General features: G+C 33.0%; 1 protein-coding gene across 11 annotated transcripts in view; it reads right to left on the bottom strand.

Moving 5' to 3' along the window:
- LOC127734119 (heat shock 70 kDa protein 12B-like) overlaps positions 1 to 23,474 on the bottom strand; it is a 151,737-nt gene that overhangs the window by 85,697 nt on the left and 42,566 nt on the right. For 4 of the 11 annotated variants that reach the window (XM_052243790.1, XM_052243789.1, XM_052243788.1 and 1 more), the window contains 4 exons: positions 11,897 to 12,240; positions 10,428 to 10,643; positions 7,431 to 7,578; positions 5,833 to 6,951 (listed from right to left, as the gene is read on the bottom strand). The exons of 4 other annotated variants lie outside the window; for them this stretch is intronic. In XM_052243790.1, the coding sequence (XP_052099750.1) occupies positions 5,891 to 6,951; positions 7,431 to 7,578; positions 10,428 to 10,643; positions 11,897 to 12,202 (1,731 nt within the window). In that variant the 5' untranslated portion in view covers positions 12,203 to 12,240 and the 3' untranslated portion in view covers positions 5,833 to 5,890. Of the gene's footprint in view, positions 1 to 5,832; positions 6,952 to 7,430; positions 7,579 to 10,427; positions 10,644 to 11,896; positions 12,241 to 23,474 lie in introns of those variants that run through there. 3 more of the 11 variants (XM_052243776.1, XM_052243786.1, XM_052243783.1) reach the window with 3 other exon arrangements.

The following is a 23,474-nucleotide window of genomic DNA, read 5'->3' on the forward strand; positions in this document are numbered from 1 at the left end:
AAATAGATGAGGCAATATTAGAATGTAGATTGACAGGGTCATTGGGTTTTCAAAGAGTTCTTTGCATAGTTTCTTGTATGTAATATTGTAAATACGTTAATGTTTTCCGAATATTGTTTTGAAGTTTAGAATTAGAATAGAAATTTGACGAGAAACGTTAGTTTTTGTTGAATACCTAAATGTGAGCATGCTTCCTTAGAGTAAATTGTAAATACTATGTAAAGCCACAGCTGTTTTATGTGGAGCTCTGACAGTACGTGGTGTGTATTTATTGCCTGATTTTACTTTATGATATTTTGTCTTTACATACTGTGGTTTTGACATTACTTAATGATGTTTTGATATTACTTGATATTGTAGATAGATAGTAAGAAAGATAGCTTATTCTCATAAAACTATGCAAGAACAGAGTCAATGAGGTTTTAACATTACTTGAGTGTATATGGGATAATGTAATGTACATGTAGTTGTTTCGTTACATGATGTGGATTCCCCGTTACCATTCTCAAGTCTATTGCTATTTCGTAATGATGTTTTGTCAATTCGTAATACGGCCAGTTGTATTAATTGATAAAGTCTTCATCCTATTTCAATTTTGTGTAGACACTACTAGAGGTATGGTTTTAATGTTAATCTATATGAGGTCCACATTTTTACAAGGTTTTAACATTACATAATGTTGTTCCAAAATTTAAGGATTTTACACTACATAATATGTAATACTATGTGTCAGTGTTTGGTATTGTTTTGTCATTCCTTGATGTGGTTATCAAATTACTTCATGAGGTAAAACCTTTTCACCATTTTAGAAACATCACTTCTATTTTAAATCCGATTTCGATTTCGTTTGTATTATGTGCCTGGGTGTGGCTATCCATCGAGTTATAGTTCAATTTACAGTTCGAGTAATGCTTCGAGTTAAGGTTAGAGTTCAATCCAGAGTACAAGTTTGAGTTATGAGTTGAGTTTCGAATCACAATTAGAGTTAAACTTCGAATGTTAGTTATATTTAAAGTTAGAACTTGACTGCTAAATTTCTGCATTCTCTGCTATTCTTCGCATTATCTTGAAAAAGCAACGATTTGGATACTTGTAATGCTGAAAGAATTTTATCTTAACTATCTGTATCCAAAAAATAATGAAAAAAGAAGTGGATAGAAGAAGCACGTTCGAAAATTTGTATTTTTGTGTACCCTTTTCTCATTTTTGACTGCCCCGTTTTTGTGTTTGCTACTCCGTTCTATACATGAATGAACTGGATCCGCGATTGAAATTTAGTTTAATTTATACTGGAATGAAGCAGGGATCATTTTGTATGTTTACTTATATAAATTATGTAAAGTTTTCCTTTGAAAATCATTTATGGAATTAAAAATTAAATGAATTTATCAAATACTTGTTTGAAACTTAATTTGTTTAATTATTTCACTTTTCTATTCTTTTTTGTATATAATGCACGTATTGAGTTATTTTACTCATACATAGTCATTGGGGTTGAAATTGAACATCTGTTTTGATTGGTTACTAGTTATTGGCGATGAAGTTTTTCTTTGTCCTCGTTGGGCATATGTACCTAGGACACTGAGTTTTGTTTACGTATTTGAAGTGTGACCAATTGTATATATAGATACCCATATTTACAGATAGTATATCAAATGTACTTGATTGAACTTTATAGTCTTCTGGACACGACTACATAACTGACAACGCAAGTTTCACATTTTTCTTTACTAACATTTTGAGCTTGTATGTCTAAAACACCGAAATGATATACATTTTATTGGAATGATTTCATAAGAAGTTAGGTCATATTTTTATAGTCTATTGCAATATTTGCCGCTGAACATATCGTGATGATGTAATATTTACACAGCGATGTATCAATATTTTCAGTTTCGAATATTTAATGTAGTACAATGACAGCATGTCAAACCAGTAAGTCCATATTTTGAAAAGCATATTTCAGTAACATATATGTGTATTACAATTCTATGTTGACAAATTGCACCCATTTTGTATTGTGTAATATTTAAAATATTTAAATAGTCTGGTCTTATTATTGTATTTTGGTTTTAAGGACTCTTAATTGAAATTGTAAATGCATTAAGTTTAAGTTTCAGAAAATTCTATCGTTATACCTTGATTTTGAGCATCCTTTTATTAAAACCATGCAGAACATGGCAAAATAACCAAACACCTGACTGTCATTTGATACTGTCCACTCATATAGACAGGTTTAATCCCCTATTATATATGCACCTTTTGAAATACCTTTTGTCCTTTTTTGTCTTTATTAAGCTCTTTATTTTTAATAAGCTTTGGATTTTCAAATATTTTGACGGAGAGTGTCACAGAAGAGACATTTATTGTCATAATGCTGATCTGCTGCAGAAAAGTCAGTACCGTTGTGTTATTAAAATTTGCTGTTACAAAATTTTGGAAATAATTTTAATGAAGGAATATTTATCGCCCTCATTCACAGCTCTGATTCCTTTTCCGGCATTGGTTATACTCTTTGTCGTTTTTGTTTTTGTTTATAAGCACTTAGTTTTTTTAATAACCGATTATTTTGTTGTTTTTATTTAGTTTAAATTATTTTATATTGTTAATTGTACAATGTGATAATGACTATTTTGCTCAGTAAAGGGCGTCCTAATTGACATAATAAAATTTATTGTATTCTGCATTGTTGTACAAATATCTATTGCTCATGTCAATCAATACATCTCACTACAATAATTACATAAACCTTGGGAATCACCATTTAAATTTTTAGAAACAGATACTCTACATACAAAGTGAAAAATCAAGTGGCAAAAAAATCATCTCCCTTTCAAACAATTAAAAATTGGCTTTTGAGTATACATTCACACACAAAAAAAATCTGGTTAATATAATGTAATCATTTCTCTCTTCATATAGTAAACGTTGAGAAAAGCAGGCTTTGAAAGTTTTGTGTAAAATTGGTATAAATATTGCTAAGCGAATCAATTTCTGGCGTACAAAATTAAATTTATTTTTTTACTGGCTGTACACATCACTGGAACATGAGAATCCGTATATGTATGCAGCTCAGTCAGAGAAGTCCAGGAGAAACAGCAGTAAAGATTAAAACTTGTAAAATTAAGTTAACACGCAAATTCAACATTATCATGACCTCAACTTATTTGTCATATATCTGACATTAAATAAAATCACGAAATTGTATAATCTATGCTTCCACTTCCTTTTCAGGTCTTTAAATAGATATATTTTAATCCTGTACTTTTTAGAGAGCTATTTTGAAGCGACACATTATTTACTTTACAAACCTATGTGATACATGTATGTTACGAGATTCTGAAACTCTACGTTTATAACCATAAAATTTACTTTCCTTTGACCAAAAAATAATTAATGAGTCACCTAATATTTATAAAATAGGACAGTATGAAGTTTGCATATTCACTTTTTAACTGCATATTGGTCATTATCAATAAAATATTAACAGAACCAAATTCGTTTTGTGGATTATCTCCCTTTCTGACAGCTATTTTAAATTACGTTTGTACAACGCATTTTTACTTTATCTTAAATACTGCATTCAAGCTTCAATACGCAAAATGTTCGTAAAAGATATATTATCCATTTTCTTAAAGGTTTGCGTACAATTTAAATTGATCGTCTGCAGGAAAATAGTATACCGACTGTATCTTCCCACATGACAGGAGACACATGCACTGGAATATCGTATCAACTGTGAGACACATGTATAAAATCAATATACAGATGCCGCTCAATGATGCAGTTACATTTAAATAAAAAGTTCACAATGACAAATTGTAAATTAAAGTTCTAAACCACCCTTCACTGTCAAATTTAGATGAAAGTCAAAATATGAAGCGCTTTATATCAATTTCAATGCTATAGATGTGATAAACATATTCACCAAAATGTCTTATGTAGTAAGAGGGCATCCACTGTACCGTGGGACGTAATGTTACCTTTGCTAGTTGCCCATTCATATCTAATCCGGCTGGGTACGTTATATTTACTGGTCAACAATACATCCCGGCGTAACGTATAAACCACAGGGCTTAAATCCATGAATTAGAACGCAACTAAATACTATAACATTCAGTTGAGGATTATGCCAGTAAATTGGTTAAACGTGAAAAAGAAGACGAAGACACTTACCGACTCGGAAAGGACTGTGAGGTCGACGTCTTTGATACAAATTAGAAATAACAAATGTAATGGGTGTTCGGACACTCATGCAACACATATATTCAAAAACCCAAATTTTGCTCAACAGCAGTCTACCTCCATGACAAATATGCTGTTGCTCCCGCAGACAAAGCATCGGAACAAAATAATTTTTGTTTGTACATTACATTACATAAACTGTTTGATTAAGATAAGTTACTTATTGACAATTCAATTGAAAGCTCCACATAATTTACTCCCACGAGGTATGTTTTATGTTCTTGTGGAATATCAACCAAAAAGATAAAGAACTGATCTTCCTTCACTGTGCTGGAAACAAAATCAAAATAAGTGTCCTTACAAACAATATTATATCGCTGGGTCTGCCAACTGTTCCACGAAGCCTCTTTTCAAATTGTTAACATCAAGAATCAAAGCCGGGCTTCAGAGCTATTATGAAAATATCTACCCTAAAAATTAGTTCAAATCTGTTTCATAAAAAAGGATTACCGACGTGGTTTTTCACTAAAAGTTGGCAACCCTATTGGAACCAAATGGGCTCCTCTTTTTTGCTTACCTTTTCCTTTATTCATATGAAGTAAACTTTATACGGAATGAGGGGAAGCTATAGCGTTATTTTGTAAATACACGTGCCGGTATATAGTCTATTGTAGCATAATGGCACATTGTGAACTGTCCGGCTATATTTTAAAAAGATTTTCTTCTTAAACTGATTATTTGTCATTAAGTGAAGTTACAATAATTTACTGCCATTTTGGAATTGTTAGACCTCGACCGTTTACTGTCCGTTTACGAAGCATAAACATTATAATGAACCTGTAAAACCTTGTACATGTGCGAAGTTTTCCGTTGTTTTTCTCTTTAAATTGTTTTGCTTTACATTTTGTTATGTCGGAGCCTTTTGTAGCTTGATATGCGATACCGGTTTTGTTATTGTTTAGGTTAGTATGGTGACCTACAATAGTTGCTTACATCTACGTCAGTTGGCTTCTGGTGGAGATTTGTCTCATTGGCAATCATACCACATCTCCTTCTATTGTGTTAGTGAAAGTTGACTGTAATCTGTAGTTGACCTCATTGTACTGATAGTTTGGTTTGACAATGTGTTCTTATTCCTTATACATGTGTGTTGTACAATAAAAACAACGAATATAACATGCTCTTTTTTCTTTCAGGTTGTAATCCACACCCTTCAATACAATAATTCTTAATTTTCTGAAAACTGTTGAGATCACTACCTCCAAACTCTTTATAAGCCTGGTATCTATGACGAGTTTTATATCTTTATTACTTATGATATGATTTGTTCCTATTTGACCTAATATAGAAAAGCTTTTAACGTTTAAAGGCTTATTTTGGGGTATAAAATATGCAGATAGCAGGGGTGCATGTTATCACAATACAATAATTATTGCAATATTGACTATTTGAAGTATATTATACACCAATTTACAATAGTCAAGACATTATTGTGGATCAATAGTAGGACCAAAAAGATCCAAAATATAAGATTCAAAACGTAACCCAGCGTGGTCCGATCAAGTAACCAATCTGTTGACAACTAGTTTTTTTTTAAATATAAGAATTAAAATGTAGATAAACTAAGGACCTGAATTGCGACAGCAACTATTTCTACACAGTTTATGGAATGTTGTTTGTGCAGTTAATGTTACAATAAAATAAACTAAATGAATTTCCAAAAAGTTTTACAGGATTTTCCACTGTCTCTTTCGACAGCTGTCATTCTTATTTCCGTGTCACCAAAGTAATATTCAACTTCAACGGTCCGTTGTTCGTCTGATGGGTCCGGTATGTCTATTGTCGCTTTACAAACTCTGTAGCAACCTTCTTCGTCTATATATTTAGTTAATCCGGAGTCCGATTTGTACAAATCAAGGTCCATAAAGTTTTGCTGAAGGTCGTCCGTCACATATTCTCTTTTTATGGTTGTTCCTACCGGGACTGATTCGTTTTTTCTCACTATAAAATCAAATATCTTTGTACAAATATACCGACCTCCAGCCTTCTTCTTCCTTGAAATTTCATGCAATTCTGGGTCAAACGGTTCAAACACTTTTGTTCCATATGAGTATATCATGAATCTTGATCCAATAATGCTTGTTTTATGACCAAATATTACAGCTCCTTTTAGTACAGATAAACCTGCCTCTTCAGGAACAATGAAAGTTTTGTTTGGTAATGCTTCTTTAAGAGCGTGAACCACGTACTTACATTCAGAAAATCCTCCAACTAACAAAAATAGAGAAACGTCTCTTATCGCCTTAATTTTACTCGTGTCTTTCACTAAAGATACAATTCTGTCTATTGTGGGTCCAAAGAACGATTTCATTAATTCAGCATCAATACAAAATGTTTCTCTGTTGCGTTTTATTTTAGTTTTATATTTGGACACTTTTATTTTATCATCTATATTATCCTCCTCTAGTTCCTCTATCAGCTCATTAATTGTCACTAAAGGAATTCGTAAGTTATTCTTGTTGGCAATTTCTCTTCTTTTAACTGTTTCAAATTCTCTCAGAAGCTCCAGGTAGGCGGATGGCTGTTTCTTCTTCATCAGTTTTATCAACTTTTGTCCAAGAATTTCTCCCAGGACTTCCATAAAGGCATTATCTACTTGTGTGCCACCACAGTCATCGCCGATAGCATGATGTAGTTCTTTTAATAAAGGAAATTTGTCATCACTCTTTGTTAGTGTCTCGTGGATTGTTATATCAGCTGTACCCCCTAAAAATTATCATCAAATTTATTTGATTATGTATGAGGTTAGGATCCGAACGCTTGCTTTCTGTTTATATGAGTAAAATAAAAAGAGATGTGAGGTATATATAATGTATACGTCAATAGGACAGTAACCAAAACTCAAATATAACACACACACACACGCACATACACACACACACTTTGGCTGTTATAATACGCCGTAAAAAAAAATTCTTTCTGTTTGGGGTCACCACGTGATGGCTTTAAACCAATCACATCGTCACTAGTTTACCCGAGGTACAATAAAAAAAGGTCGGCCATCTACTCCAAATTATATAAGGAAACAAGTTAAGATAAAATAGAATTAAATGACTTGCAATGATCATAGATAAATGATATAACTAAACATACAAACGAATTTCGCGTTTTATTTTCCTAATACTATTAAATGTCAAATGTCTTGCACCTGTACACTGTGGATAGGATAGCATACAAATATTTACCTCCTAAATCAATGATCATATATTTCTGTCCTGTTCGATTAAGTAAACTTCTTTCATTAGATGCTCGTTTATCTTCTTGATATTGACAGAAAATTGAGGCTGCCTCCGGTTCCAAGGCAATTACAAGCTTTTCTTCATCTATACCAGCCTGCAGTATATAAAGAAATATGTCATATAACATTCTGGCAAACCTTTAGTAGAAGTATTTAAGTGAAAGCAATTTGTTTTTATGAATACGGACATTTATAAATAAGCTAAAAAAAATTAAATGGCCTTAAGTAAAATGTAGAGCATTTTTATTGATCACGAAAACCTTTAAATCACTGTATGCTTAACAAAGCTTATTTTTTTTTCTATCATATAATATACTTCATTTCTTTCAAAATTACTTACATCCTCGCTACCTTCAAGCAACATTGGTTGCCATAGTAATTGTGAAAACAACATGCTGATGTGATGTTGTGCCCAGTCAATGCAACAGTAATAAATTAATCACACTTAATTGGAAGTAGGAGATTTTAGTTCCAAAGATACGCTGTACGTGTTGCATTGCGATAATTATAGATGGACATAGAAAAATCATTGATAGATTCACACTTTCCTGCAAAATTCTCCATTTTCCCAGTTTGCTTAATCAATTTTCGGATACAAATATTTTTTGAAATATTTAAAATTGTTTCAAAATATTTAAAAAAATGTGTATCTAGTGTAAATATTATAGGAGTCGTTCCATATGGTTCGTAAGGACAGGACAAATATGTTGAGCCCCATAGTCTCTCCCCTTCATTTTCACAAATCCTCGATTTTCCAATATATATCGGTTATTTGTACCATATGTATACCAATATGCCATATTTTAACTATGAATATACCTGTTTACTATCAACGTACCACTCGACCATCGGGTGGCACGGTGACTGATTAAAAGGAAGCTACTGAACCAAGGGTTCTTAATGAAAAAAAAAAAAGATGTCCTGCCTTTAATGACACCTTCATGATCTGGTTTACTGTTACACTAGAACATAACTGTTTCAGAAGACGTTGTACCACTCGTCGTAATTTTTTTTTTTTTTTTAGCAATGGAGAAGGTTGAATTCTCAGAAAATATTAAATATCGCCACATGATCACGTACCTGTCTTTAACGACCAGGATGTTGTCAGTAATTGTTTTTAGTTATATAATATTTGACCTTCGGGAAATTTGGTGATGATGGCAGCTATTTAATTATTATATTAATTCATAACTTTTTTCGACCCGGAGCGATTTAGGGCTTGACATATTACAGAGAAATTTGACCCAAAGTTGTAGTTTTGGAGAGGAGGGGATGCCTGATCGTAGAGTTGCTGTTTAATTTACAAATCTTCTATATCGCATGTTATATATTTGAGAGAATATAGAATATTTCGAATTTTCACTAAAAACATCTGTTTGCCCTGTACAGTAAACGTACAGACAACGTAAGATATAGATTTTAAACAGTTTTACGACGTATAGTATGTGATTTTGAAAGTTTTCAAATATGTATCTATTAACAGCAGCGTTTGGAATAGCTATTTTAAATTTTTTTGACTTTTCGCATAGTGGAAATATAATTGGCACAGTTCATTTCAATTTTTTAAAAGCAATAAAAGAATTTCATTTCCCATTTCGATTCCGCGTGAACTGTTTTGTTTGTACCTGATGTGCACATTCCCATGTGAGATGTTTGGTTTATGCCTGATGTGCACATTCCCACGTGAGATGCTTAGTTTATACCTGATAAACATATTCCCACGTGAGATGCTTAGTTTATACCTGATGTGCACATTCCCACGTATGATGCTAAGTTTATATCTGATATGCACATACCCACGTGAGATGCTTAGTTTATATCTGATATGCATATTCTCACGTGGGATGTTCAGTTTATGCCTGATGCGCACATGCCCACGTGAGATGTTTACTTTACGCTTGATGTGCACATACCCACTTGAGAAGATTAATTTATACCTGATGTGCTCATTCCAATGTGAAGTGCTTAGTTAATACCTGATGCGAACATTTCCAAGCAAGATGATTAGTTTTTACCTGATGTGCATATTCCGATGTGCGATACTTAGTTTATACCTGATGTGCACATTCCCACATGAGATGTTTAGTTTTTACCAGATATGCACATACCCATGTGAGGTGCTTAATTTATACTTGATGTGCACATTCCCATGTAAGGTGCTTAATTTATACTTGATATGCACATTCCCACGCTTAGTTTATACCTGATGTGCACATTCCCACGTGAAATTCTAAGTTAATACCTGATGTGCACATTTCCACGCGAGATGCTTATTTTATACCTGATGTGCACATTCCCACGTGAGATGTTTAGTTTATAGCTGATGTGCATATTTCCACGCGAGATGCTAAGTTTATACCTGATTTGCACATTCCCACATGAGATGCTTGTTTTATACCTGATGTGCACATTCCGATCTTAGATGCTTAGTTTATACCTGGTGTACACATTCCCACGAGAAATGCTTAGTTTAAACCTGACGTGCACATTCCCATGTGAGATGCTTAGTTTATACCTGATGTGCACATTCCCACATCAGATTTTTAGTTTTTCCGGATATGCACATACCCACGTGAGATGCTTAGTTTATACTTGATGTGCACATTCCCATGTTAGGTGCTTAGTTTATACCTCATGTGCACATTCCCACGCTTAGTTTATACATGATGTGCACATTCTCACGTGAGATGCTTAGTTTATACCTGATGTGCACTTCCTACATTAGATGTTTAGTTTATACCTGTTGTGCTCACTCCCACGTGATATGTTTAGTTTTTACCTGATATGCAAATAACCATGTTAGATGCTTAGTTTATACCTGATGTGCACATTCGAACGTGAAATGTTTAGTTTATACTTGATATGCTAATACCCACGTGAGATGCTTAGATTAATATACTTGATGTGCACATTCCCACGTACTAAGATGTTTAGTTTAATATACCTGTTGTGCACATTTCCGCATGAACTGTTTAGATGCATCCGTCCATATCGTTGGAACAGTTAATACCCATCGTATTTCATGTGGCTTTATGGTTTTGCCCTTTTCAATGATCTGAGTCAATAAATGGTCTTTTAGTGCTTTGATAAATTTTGAAAAAACTTCTGAAGCGGCAAGAGTTTTCCCTGTTACATCCTTAAGTCTTTGTTGTTTTAGATTCTGAAAAGATAGTACAAGTATCAGATGTAATTCGACGTTAGGAAATATGATGCTCTTATCTTACAAGAATACATTTTAAAAGTTCCTTTCGTTTTTAAAATCAATATACTTGTATCGTCTGTTTTAAGGATAAAATTGTTTTTAAAAAAGTCATGCTTTTTAATGTACTGTATAAAATCAAATCTATCCCTTTGAAGAATATCGATATCATTGAAAAAAGGATATGGAGTCAAAAACAATTGAAATACTTGGAAAACAATTTGTATAAATGAAACAATGTATACGTTGATATTGGTCCATTTCGGCAACACAAAAATAAAATGTCGTCGACGATAACTACAAGTATATTGCCTACCCCTTACAGCAAGGTCAAAACGACCACTTACATAGCAAAAGCACGTGCTTAAATCTTAATACACATTCTGTCATCCAATTGTCATCGTAATGCACAGAAGTTGCATCATTTTATGTTTGGTCATGTAAAAAATCAAATTATAAGGTCAAATGTAGTGGCTGATATTTTTGTTCGAGCATATTGTTTTTCTTTAATTGTTTAACATTTCTTACCGATATAACATGTTACTTTTATTATTCTTCCCTTAGTTTATTTATTTTGTATTTACATTGTGTCATAGGTCAAATTTATTTGTTAAGTGTATGTTCAATGGTGTTAATATGTCCTTTGATTGAGTTAAGCTATTTCAGTTGATATTTTATAGTGTGTCTTTCTACATGTATGTTGTGATGTTACACTATTGTTTCAGAAAAAGGGTGAAGGTTTGGTACCATTAAAAAGTTTAAACCCGCTGCATTTGTTTGCACCTGTCCTAAGTCAGGAATCTGATGTTCAGTAGTTGTCGTTTGTTGATGTGGTTCATAAGTGTTTCTCGTTTCTCGTTTTTTTATATAGATTAGACCGTTGGTTTTCCCGTTTGAATGGTTTTACACTAGTAATTTTTGGGGCCCTTTATAGCTTACTGTTCGGTGTGAGCCAAGGCTCCGTGTTCAAGACCGTACTGTGACCTATAATGGTTTACTTTTATAAATTTTGACTTGGATGGAGAGTTGTCTCATTGGCACTCATACCACATCTTCTTATATCTATTTGAATTTCAAATATGCGTGTAATATATAGTTTTGTAAGTGTTTATAAATTATATTCATTTCAAAAATATATATATATCAGCTTTACAAAGTATGTGGTGCAAGTATGAACAAATGAAAAAAAATAATTGTATTCTATATGTCATTACCTCATTTTCATACAGTATCATTTTGAAACGATGAAAGAAGTAATAATCTTCTTGTTTTTCATTGTCTTCTTCTAACTGTGAATAATCACTTTCCGCTTCATATCCAAAGGATTTTATCTTTCTGCTACTGTCGAGAAGAATACAGGTAGGTGTCTTCAGTGACATTAGTTGTGCATTACCTGCATTCCAGGTCTGGTTAGAATGAATCCTTAGTGGATCACGTTTGAAATCACTCCTAAGAGAAAAGGCATACCCAGAATAGGCTGTTCCAAGGTCTATAGACGCAACCATTAAATAGTCACACATTGTTTACTGTTGTTTCGTAATTTTCAGATAAAATACATCTGAAAAAAAAACAATTGTAATAGTAAGTGAAAATGGTGCCATACTGATCTCACTTTGTTATATTCGGAAATAAAGACATGCACAAATTATGTTATTATTATATTAATACTGACAACATTGGTGTATTTTGTTATTTAAAAGCAAGAATATCAGTTGAGTTCAATGTTAGGTTAATTCCATCTTCAGTCAACGGTAGTGATGAGGAGAAATCTGTACTTTGGTGAATGTTTTATCCGATTGTTCGTTCGTCAGCATAATAATTGTATCCACGAATCCTCTAACTCTAGTGGAGGTCATTAATTTAAAGAAAAATTATAACCCTCCTGTGCACTTTTTTTTTAATTTTGCAGCTGTATATTTATTCGTTTTATCTCACCTAACCTAAAAGGTCATGTGAGCTTTTGTCATCACTTGGTGTCCGTTGTCGTCGTCTGTCCGACGTCGTAAACTTTAAAATAAAATATTCTTCGCTAAAACTACTGTGCCACATGTTACCAAATTTTACAGGAATATTCCTTAGGGTACATGTATCTTGTCTTAAAAGTATATCCGGGATTCGATCCACCAACAAGCACAGACACTGTAGCTTAAATCTAGAAGGGTTAAAATTCAGTGTTTGTCTTATACATGTATCTTAAAACATCTTATAGCAATATATACTAGATAAAAAATTATCAGCAGATCAAGGTCTATCTCCTGTGTAATTTAAAAAAAAAGGACAATCCATTTTGAAGTTATTGCCCCAGAAATATATTTTGTTGGCAAATTTCGGTTATATTCCTGAAAACTATAACAGATAGTTAGACTTTTAAACAGTAAAAATGACAATAAAACCTGCAAATTAGGCACAATGACCGAAATCATGTATTGACCCCTTATATGAGTTATTGCCCCTGAAAGACAATTTTTACCTTTTTTGCGGAAATTTGAAAAATAGAGATAAAATATAAAAAGCAAAATAATTCAGCGAAATAAGATTAATAAATGAGGTAATATGGTATAATTGTCAATTGAAACCATTTATGAGTTATAGCCCTAAAAGTAAGTTTTGACCGTTTTTGCAGAAACCAGAATAAAAAGAGAGAAACTGTACCTATAAATAATGTTCAGTAAAATAAGATTTCCAAGTATATCAATATCGTTGAAATCGCCAGTTGCTTCCTAACAAGAGTTATTACCTTTAAAACAATATTTTTACGCATAAATCATATAATAAAAACAATTAGTAGATATAAGAAGATGTGGTATGAATGCCAATGAGACAACTCTCAATCCAAGTCACAATATGTAAAAGTAAACCATTATAGGTCAAAGTACGGCCTTTAATACGGAGCCTTGGCTCACACCGAACAGCAAGCTATAAGGGCCCCAAAAATGAGTAGTGTAAAACCATTCAAACAGGAAAACCAACGGTCTAATCTATATAAAAAATGAGAAACGAGAAACACTTATGAACCACATCAACAAACGACAACCACTGAATATCAGGTTCCTGACTTAGGACAGGTGCAAACAAATGCAGCGGGTTAAACGTTTTAATAGGCGTCAACTTTCACCCTACCTGAAACAATAGTGTAACATCACAACAAAGAAAGACACATTATAAAATATCAATTGAAATGGCTTAACTCAATCAAAAGACATATTAACAAAAACAAGTCCACATACACTGAACGAATAAATTTGATCTATGACACAATGTAAATACAAAATTAATAAAACAATGGGGTTAGATGTTTAACAATATCAGAAAGACAACTATGACCTTGGACAAAATGCCGCCAAATAAAATAGCATACACGGGTAAATAAAAATAATTTTGTTGTAAGGTATACATGGAGTACGGAAATAATTTTTACAAAATAAATAATTTTGTTGTTTCTAGTAAGAGAACAAAAGTGAAAATTTGTCGTCATACTAAACACTTATCAAAGGTGGTATATTTTAAAAATAGTGAGCCTAGATATAACACCGAATAAGCAAACATTAAAGAACAAAAATACATTACAAATTGTATCAACAGGTCAAATTAACACGAAAGTACGATTTGAGAGTACTCGCAGTTACCGAAAGCTAGTTAAAAGCCAAAAACAATTAATAATAAAAAAATCATGCATCAGAGACTATAATCAACTAAAACACATCACAGGGATTTAGTGTTTCAACGTCATGAACAGTCAAAGAAGACATGACTTTTGCAATGGCAAAATAAAAGTATCGACAGGCAGTAGGATAGTTAGGAGTTAACCTGTTAATAAATATGTATAATGTAATATATAGATAGAGTAATCTCTATATAGAAAATGAACGTGGATGTGTATTTATACATAAAAAAAAAACGTTTGAAAAGAATACAAATTTAGTTATGTTTTAATCTGCTGATGACAAAATCGATATTTGTGCCAATGTAAACTATATTCAAAGATCTAATTACAACATTGGTAAGATAACCTTTACTAATAAGTTTGTTTTAAGGTTCGATTAGTTTAGACGGATCACATAGTGATTTCCGCGCTTTTAGTACAATATTACCGTAAAATTTAGGTGAAATACCGTTTTTAATAAGTTTTCTACAGGTACAGCCAAATTTACTAATCAAATCTTTGTATCTATGAAAGAATTTAGTAAATGTTTTAAGCAATTTATGGTAACGAAATCCCTGACTTAACAATTTACCAGTGATGCATTGATTACGTTCGTTAAAATCTAAGACATCACTACACACACGGGCATAACGAACGAGTTGGGATATATAAACACCGTATGATGGAGCCAAAGGAACATCGCCGTCTAAAAAGGGAAAATTAACAATAGGCAATGAAAAATCGTCTCTTTTGTCGTAAATTTTAGTATGGAGTTTCCCTTTAAAAATTGAAATGTCTAAATCTAGAAAAGGACAACTACTGCTGTTTATGTTAGATTTATTTAAAGTAAGTTCCTTTGGGTAAATTTCGGTAGTATATTTAGAGAACTCTGGATTATTTAACAAATAATATCATCAAGATAACGGTAGGTATTGTTGAATGTATCAACCAAAAGTAACAATGACGTGTCTTTACTGATTTTGGTGATCTACAAATAAGTCAAATGACTGAAGATGTCAAGCGACTCCTCATAGAAGTTATTTCAACTGAATAGTGAGTTTTAACCAAATTTTGCATTTTTGTAAAAAAAATATTTTAGATAGACAGAAACTTTAAAAAGAAAAAAGAAAATCGACAAATAAGTCAAGATGGCCAAGTTGTCTTGTAGGATTTGTTGCCCTTAAATGACGATTTCTTTTACTAATTTCATAATTTTGACAGTTATCTCGAAACCTTTAATAAATTATTAAAATGTCTGTTTGATTTGCTCCCATATTGTTGTCAATATATTGAAATTCTATGCGACTGTCATACAAGTGAGAGGTTTATCTAGCTATAAAACCAGGTTTAATCCACCATTTTCTACATAAAGAAATGCGTGTACCGAGTAAGGAATATGACAGTTGTTTTCTATTCGTTTGCATTATTTGGTGTGTTTGAGCTTTTGATTTTGCCACTTGATAAAGGACTTTCCGTTTTGAATATTCCGTGGAGTTCGGTATTTTTGTCATTTTACTTTTTTTGTAAACAGTAAAATTGATCATCTATACAAGATCTTCAAAAATATCACTTAATATGATTAACAAATAAGCAAACATAACTGATTACAGCACATGTAAAAATAATTATCAAAATGTCTTATTTTTACCAAGTCAGCAATTCGGGCTCTTAGAAGCCTCATTTTCTTTCGATTGTATGCCCATAACATTGTATAAAACCTGGTCACTTGTTGAAGAATGTATGTTGACGTTTATTTGCCTTTTAGTTTGTTTTGTTTGTTTTTGTTTTTTTTTTTTTTTGTCTATGGATCGCTGTATCATTTTACATATACCACACACATTTATAAAAATAAAATTACCGAATATGCAAATATGACCGTATTCCATTACAAAGTAAGCTTGTTTAACTCGACTCCACTATTTGGAATAGATATACGGAAGTACACATATGAATAAAGAGTAGGGAGGCATTATTTTACAATCAACAGATCAGAATTATTAGTTTGATGTCATTGAGACAACAACACAATAACAATTTGATCTTGATACCAGTGACTGGGACATTTATTTCCTATAGAATCAATATTAAAGTATATGAACATATAGTATTACATGTATCCCACAAATTTAAAATAGTCGCATGTTTAATTAGTTCTATACACGTTATCATATATCCTTAACATTGAAATATACATGATCCCAACAGATAAAGTTTACATAGCCGATACCAAAATGTTAAATCAATTCCCATTGTTACATATTAACAAGCCATTTTCCCAAAACAAAGGTGAACAGTTTGAACCGGAAAATGATAGATTTGTGTTTGTGTATCGATATATATTCGACTATATTGTGTCATAGATCAAACTGATTCGTTCAGTGTATGTTTACTTGTTTTTGTTTATAGGTCTTTTTTATCTAGTTAAGTCATTTCAATTGATATTTTACAGTGTGTCTTTTTATGTTGTAATATTACACTACTGTTTCGGGTTAGGGTGAAGGTTGGCGCCTGTTAAAATGTTTAAACCCACTGCATTTGTTTGCACCTGTCCTAAGTCAGGAGCCTGTTGTTCAGTGGTTGTCGTTTGTTGATCTGATTCCTAAGTGTTTCTCGTTTCTCGTTTTTTTTTATTCCTGCTTGAATTGTTTTACACTAGTCATTTTGGGGCCCTTTATAGCTTGCTGTTCGGTGTGAGCCAAGGGTCCGTGTTGAAGGCCGTACTTTGACCTATAATTGTTTACTTTTTACACATTGTGACTTGGATTGAGAGTTGTCTCATTGGCACTCATACCACATCTTCTTATTTATATGTGTTCTTTGTGAACCGACAAAAACGATTGATTTGTGCTTCTACAAAGAACAACAAATACCTGTATCGGTTTGCAAAGAACACTGTTCAATCATTATAACGATTGTAGCGGTTTGCATTCGCCAATTAATTGTTTTCAAGTTCGCACAAAAAACTAAACTGCATGAAAATACTTTAATAATACATAAAAGTGCATATCAAACATGCACTAACAGCTACATGTAGTGATATAGATGTAGCGTAACATTAAAAAGTATGTATTATACCTGAAAAAATTTCCATTTAGATTTATATTAAAAGGCAAGAAAACAAGATTGGCGAAGTATTACCCGGTGGGAAATACGGGTGGGAAAATCCCGGTTTTTTTCAGGCTGGGCAATACTCCCTGAAATAGTTCATACTGGGCAATACTGATTTTTTTCGCTTATTTCTACACAAAAAAGTAAGGAAATGGTGTAGTTAGAATTATAGCTAAATATATACATTTTATACAGATAACCATTGAGAGCCATTTTCAGAGGATTGAAAATTCAATATCTTCCTTTTCTCCAATAATTCTATGTAGGCTGAATATTATTAAGTTATGCACATTTCTTGATACCTTGTTTATCACCTAGCACTGTTTCAATAATCCAATGTTTGAAGAATTTTTTTTTTAGTGAAATGTAAATTTTAATGGTGTGTTCACATTTCTCCAACATTTTATATTTTTGTCTACAGGTAAATAATTTCTTGTTGGAGAAACGTGATATTTTGGCAAAAGGGATTAATGAAATTTACCTGTAAATGGAGTTGTAGTGATTCCAGCTTAAATTAACTTTTGAATAATCTGACGGGTTGAAATTGTCAAAATTGAAAAAAAAATATTTCATTAAAGAACACTTATGTACAAAAGAGTGATTAACAACGAAACTATTTTACAATCGCATGAAATAATTAACAATGCTAACGCTAATGAACAAATGCACTTTAAAAACCTGAAAATGGAAAATTCTTTAAATTGAGGGCAAATTATTAGTTTTATACAAAGCACAAAAAGTTTAATTAATAAACAAGAGCGCACACGCTGAAATGTTTTGCCTGCTTTTCTTACCATGATTGAATTTATGTTGAAAGTCTGTAATATGAGAGTTTTACTACAAATACCACATAAACTCAACTACGGTAATGATACATCTACATTTTTGTAAATGAGGTTTTAATATAGTATCTGAGAAACAATTATTGTGTGTAGTGAAAAAAGCATCAAAGTAATTTTGGCGAATGCTCGCTGCGCAGATTTACGGGTAGCTGTCTCAAAGTCAGTGAAGAATATCTGTGGTGCTAGTTGAAGTTGGTTATGTTGACAAGCAGTATATAGCATGTTGAATAAGCGGTCGTACATGTATGTCTGTTCACTTTTATTGGGTATAAGACTAAAGACGAGTTGGTACATAACTTCATCGACCATTGCGTATATTGTGTAGAGTTGAACTAACTGGGAATGGTACCCTTCAACTGTTCAAAGGAGTTGTATTCGTTCACTTTATTTATTGTCATTGATGTATCTATTAGTTTACAAGATTGTTTTGAAGAATTTCTTTCTTTCTTTAAAGAATTAAACTGGCACAAAAAAAATACTACTAACGATTTTACATTCCCCGTTACCGGAAATATATTCGATAACATCAATAAAGAACTTAATATGCCAATAAGTAGAGAAGACATCATTAAATGTGTCCATAACTTAAAGAACAACAAGGCGTGTGCCGATGTTAATTTTGTAAATGAACATATAAAGGCCTCTATTGATAAATTCATTAACATTTTCAATTCAATTTGATATTTGAAACGGGGAAAATTCCAGAGTCATGGTTGATAGGGACCATCAAAACATTCTATAAAAATAAAGGCGATAAATATAACCTATGTACTAAAGACCAATCACTGTTGTACGCTGCTTTGATAAAGATTTTCACTTCTATATGAAAAAACAGACTTAATAAATTTCCAGACCAATTTCTTCTATTAAGAATAAACAATGTGGATGCCATGAAGGTTATTCTACTGTTAATTATATGTTTATTCTATATTCCTTTTTCGATTTTGTTTATGGATAAGTCGTGGTAATGTAAAGACTATCTTATAATATGGGAAAGTTTAATAAAACTGTGTTTTAGGCATTAAATGACACAACGAATACGATGAAATGGTAGGAATTATTTAAGTTTCCTAATTGTTAGTATGAATGCAAATCATGTAATCCATCATTTAGGAACATCTTCTCGTTTATCTACAGTTCAAATCAATAAATTCTAAATTTTACTTACAACTAAAGTTTATTCAACAGCCAATAATTGATTCCAGAAAACGTTTTCATTAAGTAAGGTAATTAATTCAAAGTGAAATGTTCATATAAAATGTCTTTATATGAAATTCAAAGGTTGTTTTAACCCCCTATATGTAAATACTAATCCTACCAACTACGGATCCAGTAATCTGAAGTTTTGTAAACGTATTTCTTTAAGATTTAAGTTATATTTGGTTTAAAGGGCTTTTTTCTTTCTTTCCTACGTTGTGAGTTCGAATCCCGCACGGGGCAGGTGCACTCGACTCCAATCTTAATTGACTAGGATTGTCAGTTTTCCTACCGAAGGTCGGTGGTTCTCTCCGGGCACTCCGGCTTCCTCCACCAATAAAAACTGACCGCCACGAAATAGCAGAATAGTGTTGAAAGTGGCGTTAAGCACCAATCAATCAATCAATCTTACTTTCCATATGCATTGCATTGGTTATGTTTACTCTTGACTTTGATTTTAAACTTATTGATACTCAAATTATAACGTTAACTTTAACGATACCAATTTTTACTACACCAGCAAACTTCTAGTACGGCGGCTACAAGCATATTTCAGAAGAATTGTGCACATCCTGCTACACGCATGAAATTTGGCATAAACCTTCCTCAACCATTACTCTTTTAATTCAGATAGGGAGGCATTTGAAAAAAAGCTCTCACTTACGGTAAAATCCTATTCAAGTCAATTTCGACTAAAAGTATGTTTATAGGCGTACTACAAAACAAAACTGCATCAAATTTGGCACAAACCTTTCTTTTGTGTCTCTTATTGATATCATATTAGGCAGACTTTTATAAAAATACCGTATTTCCGGAAAAATAAAAAAAAAAATGGCAGAAAAAAATATTCAAATTTGGTAAATTTTGGTAAATTTTGGTATATTGTTTTGTTAAAAGATGTTGGTATTCGGATGAATCATTCAGTAAGTATATTATAGTTCATTTCATTCCCCAACATCAAATTCCCCCGATTATTTTTAGAATGATATGAATTATAGTCAACTGATTGAAGTCTAGAGATGTCCATCTAATCATTTCAGCTCATTGATACATTTGATGGACAAGTACCAACATCATCTCAAATAGGGGAACATGGCCCAGAAGTGGACTGGTCTAAATGCATATTTTGTCAAACTGATAGTTGTGAAACACTACAATGCCTGCATCTGCAAAGTAGAGTGACACAAATGCTGGATATAAAACATTATCCGAAAACCTTGAACAATTTAATGAGATAAACTGCTTACCAACCTGGTTAGACTTTAAAAAAAACAATGATTGGAGTGGTATTCAGAACACACTGATAAAGAGCAATGCTAAAAGGCATAAAAAATGTCGTCTGAAATTCAATACTATGGAACTCAAAAGGGCTCAAAAGAGACAACATAAATATATATCCGATGATGGGCAAGCATCATTATTACAAGAGGCAAGAAAATCAACACGTCTGAGTGTACCCTGTAAAATAGGACTGAACGATTATGTATGTTTCTTTTGTAATACTATTGAGGAAAATGAGAGGTTATGTGAAGCAGCGACCTATGCCATTGACAATCGTGTTCGTGAATGTGCTCAAAAGCTACAGGACACTGCCATACTAGCAAAGTTAAGTGCAGGAGACCTTGTAGCCAAAGAGGCAAAATATCACGCGAGGTGCTTACTAGATCTCTATCGAAAAGCCTCAAGAGTGGCTAATGACGATGATTCTGAAGGAGGAACACAGACATGAATCAGCCATGGAATTGCATTAGCTGAATTAGTAAGCTTTATAGAAGAATCTAGAAGTGAAGATAATGTTGCACCAGTATTCAAGATGTCAGATCTTTCAAAAATGTATGGTAACAGATTGGAGAAAATGGGAGCCGAACAAGAAAGTAGAGTCCATAGTACGAGATTGAAGAAAAGATTATTGACGTAAATACCTGATATTGAGGCTTATAAGCAAGGTCGGGAAAATTTATTAGCATTTAAAGATGACATTAGACCAGCCTTACGAAGGGCATGTGAGGAAGATTATGACTCAAATTATATGCAGATATATAAGGCTGTGAAGATTGTTAGAAGTGATATGATGGCAACATCTTCAGAATTCAATGGTACATTTGCTGCAGATTGTCAAGAAAAATCAGTACCACGATCTCTTTTAACGTTAGTGAATATGTTACTGTATGGACCAGACATAACAACTGATTCCTTTTCCCAAGAAACGTTATCCATTGCTCAAATGCTGATTTTCAACAGTCATAAAAGAATTCAAAAGTCCAACAAACAGACATGCAAAATCAAGAGAAACACCTTCACATATGTATTTGGGAATAGTGATTCATTGTCAAACAAGGAAGATAGGATTAATTGACAAAATCTATAAACTAGGATTGTCAGTATCATATGATCGATTTTTATCAGTATGAGCATCTCTTACCAATACACTTTGTAAGCAGTATCAAGAAGACGGATATGTTTGTCCTCCGACGTTACGGATAGGCCTTTTCACTACTACCGCCGTAGATAATATTGATCATAACCCTAGCTCAACGACAGCAAAAGATTCATTCCATGGAACAGGAATTTCTCTCTTCCAACATGTGACTAGTCAAATGAATGGACAACACCGAATATATTTCCAGTTAACGGACATCCATGATGGGCGAGTGACTGAAAGTTTGCCTGATTCATATGCTGTTGTAAAACCAGCTGTTTTGAAGACAAATGTACCTGTTATTCCTATGACAGATAGTGCATGTAAAGGATGTACTGATGACTTACAAGAAGCAGTTCAGAACGAATACAGGTGGATTGAAACTGTTGCCAATTCAAAGGAAAATGATATGGAGGAAAAGACATTGGTTTTTCTTGGGGAGCCTATCATGCAGAACACGAACATATCAAGGATTTTGAACCATGCGTATCAGCACTTCTACTACTCTTTGAAGAAGAGGCTAAATCTGTGGCAATGATAAAGCACTCATTTGATGTTATAAAGACTAGTGTCGATGCGTTAAATCCTGACCAGAACTCTACGGTGAAAACAAGTTCATAGTAATGTTCGGTGGACTTCATATTGAAATGTCAACGTTTAAGACCATTGAAGATTGGTTGTAAGGATCTGGTTGGACAACTGTGCTGACACAAGCTAATGTTGCATCTTCTGGAAAAGCTGAGGAATTTGAATGCTAGTCACGTAACAAGGACGAGACGTGCTCATCAGATATCTGCATGTTGTTTGTACATCTTGCTGAAGGCTGCTTACCAGGAATACACTGACAATGAGGAAGTTGATCATAAACTGGACATGGAGGAGTGGTGCTTGCAAATCTCTAAAGAAAGAATTCAGTTCCATTACTGGTTTCTAACTCTGAAACTTGAATTAGATGCGCTCATTTTCATCAGAGCCATAAAAGAAGGGCATTTTAAACTGTACATAGATGCACTTACTAGAATCATCCCTTGGTTCTTTACACTGGATCATATTCACTACTCAAGATGGTTACCGGTTCATGTTCGTGATATGACAGCTCTTTCCTCTACCAATCATGATGTCCTTGTTGAGTTTTTGTCAGGGAAATTTGTTGTGCACAAAACAAAAAGAAAGTTTTCTGCAATAGCAATAGACCATGCTAATGAGCAGAACAATGCAATAATAAAGTCTGATGGTGGTGCAGTTGGATTAACTGAAAATCCTGTAGCTTTACGGCGATGGATGATTGCAGGGCCTGAAATGGCAAGGTCGACAAAAGAGTTTGAGAGCACTATAAGTGATTTTGAGGTAGAAGAAGACGAACATCACCATGAAGATAAGACTAGTGTTCAAAAGTAATTTTTGAAGGTTGTTTGGTCGATGGTAGAAGTAATGGATGAGTTAGGGAATCCGTTCATGGAAGATAGTCAGGATTTTCTTGTCCTTGATACGAAGGATATAGCATCAACATCTGTCGTTGATACTATCCGCAAAATAGAAAAGATCGGTAAAACACAGTATGAAAAGTACATAGAAGACAGACT

This window comes from Mytilus californianus, unplaced genomic scaffold (genome assembly GCF_021869535.1).
Source record: "Mytilus californianus isolate M0D057914Y unplaced genomic scaffold, xbMytCali1.0.p SCAF_3, whole genome shotgun sequence".
In the NCBI taxonomy this organism is placed as follows: Eukaryota; Metazoa; Mollusca; class Bivalvia; order Mytilida; family Mytilidae; genus Mytilus; species Mytilus californianus.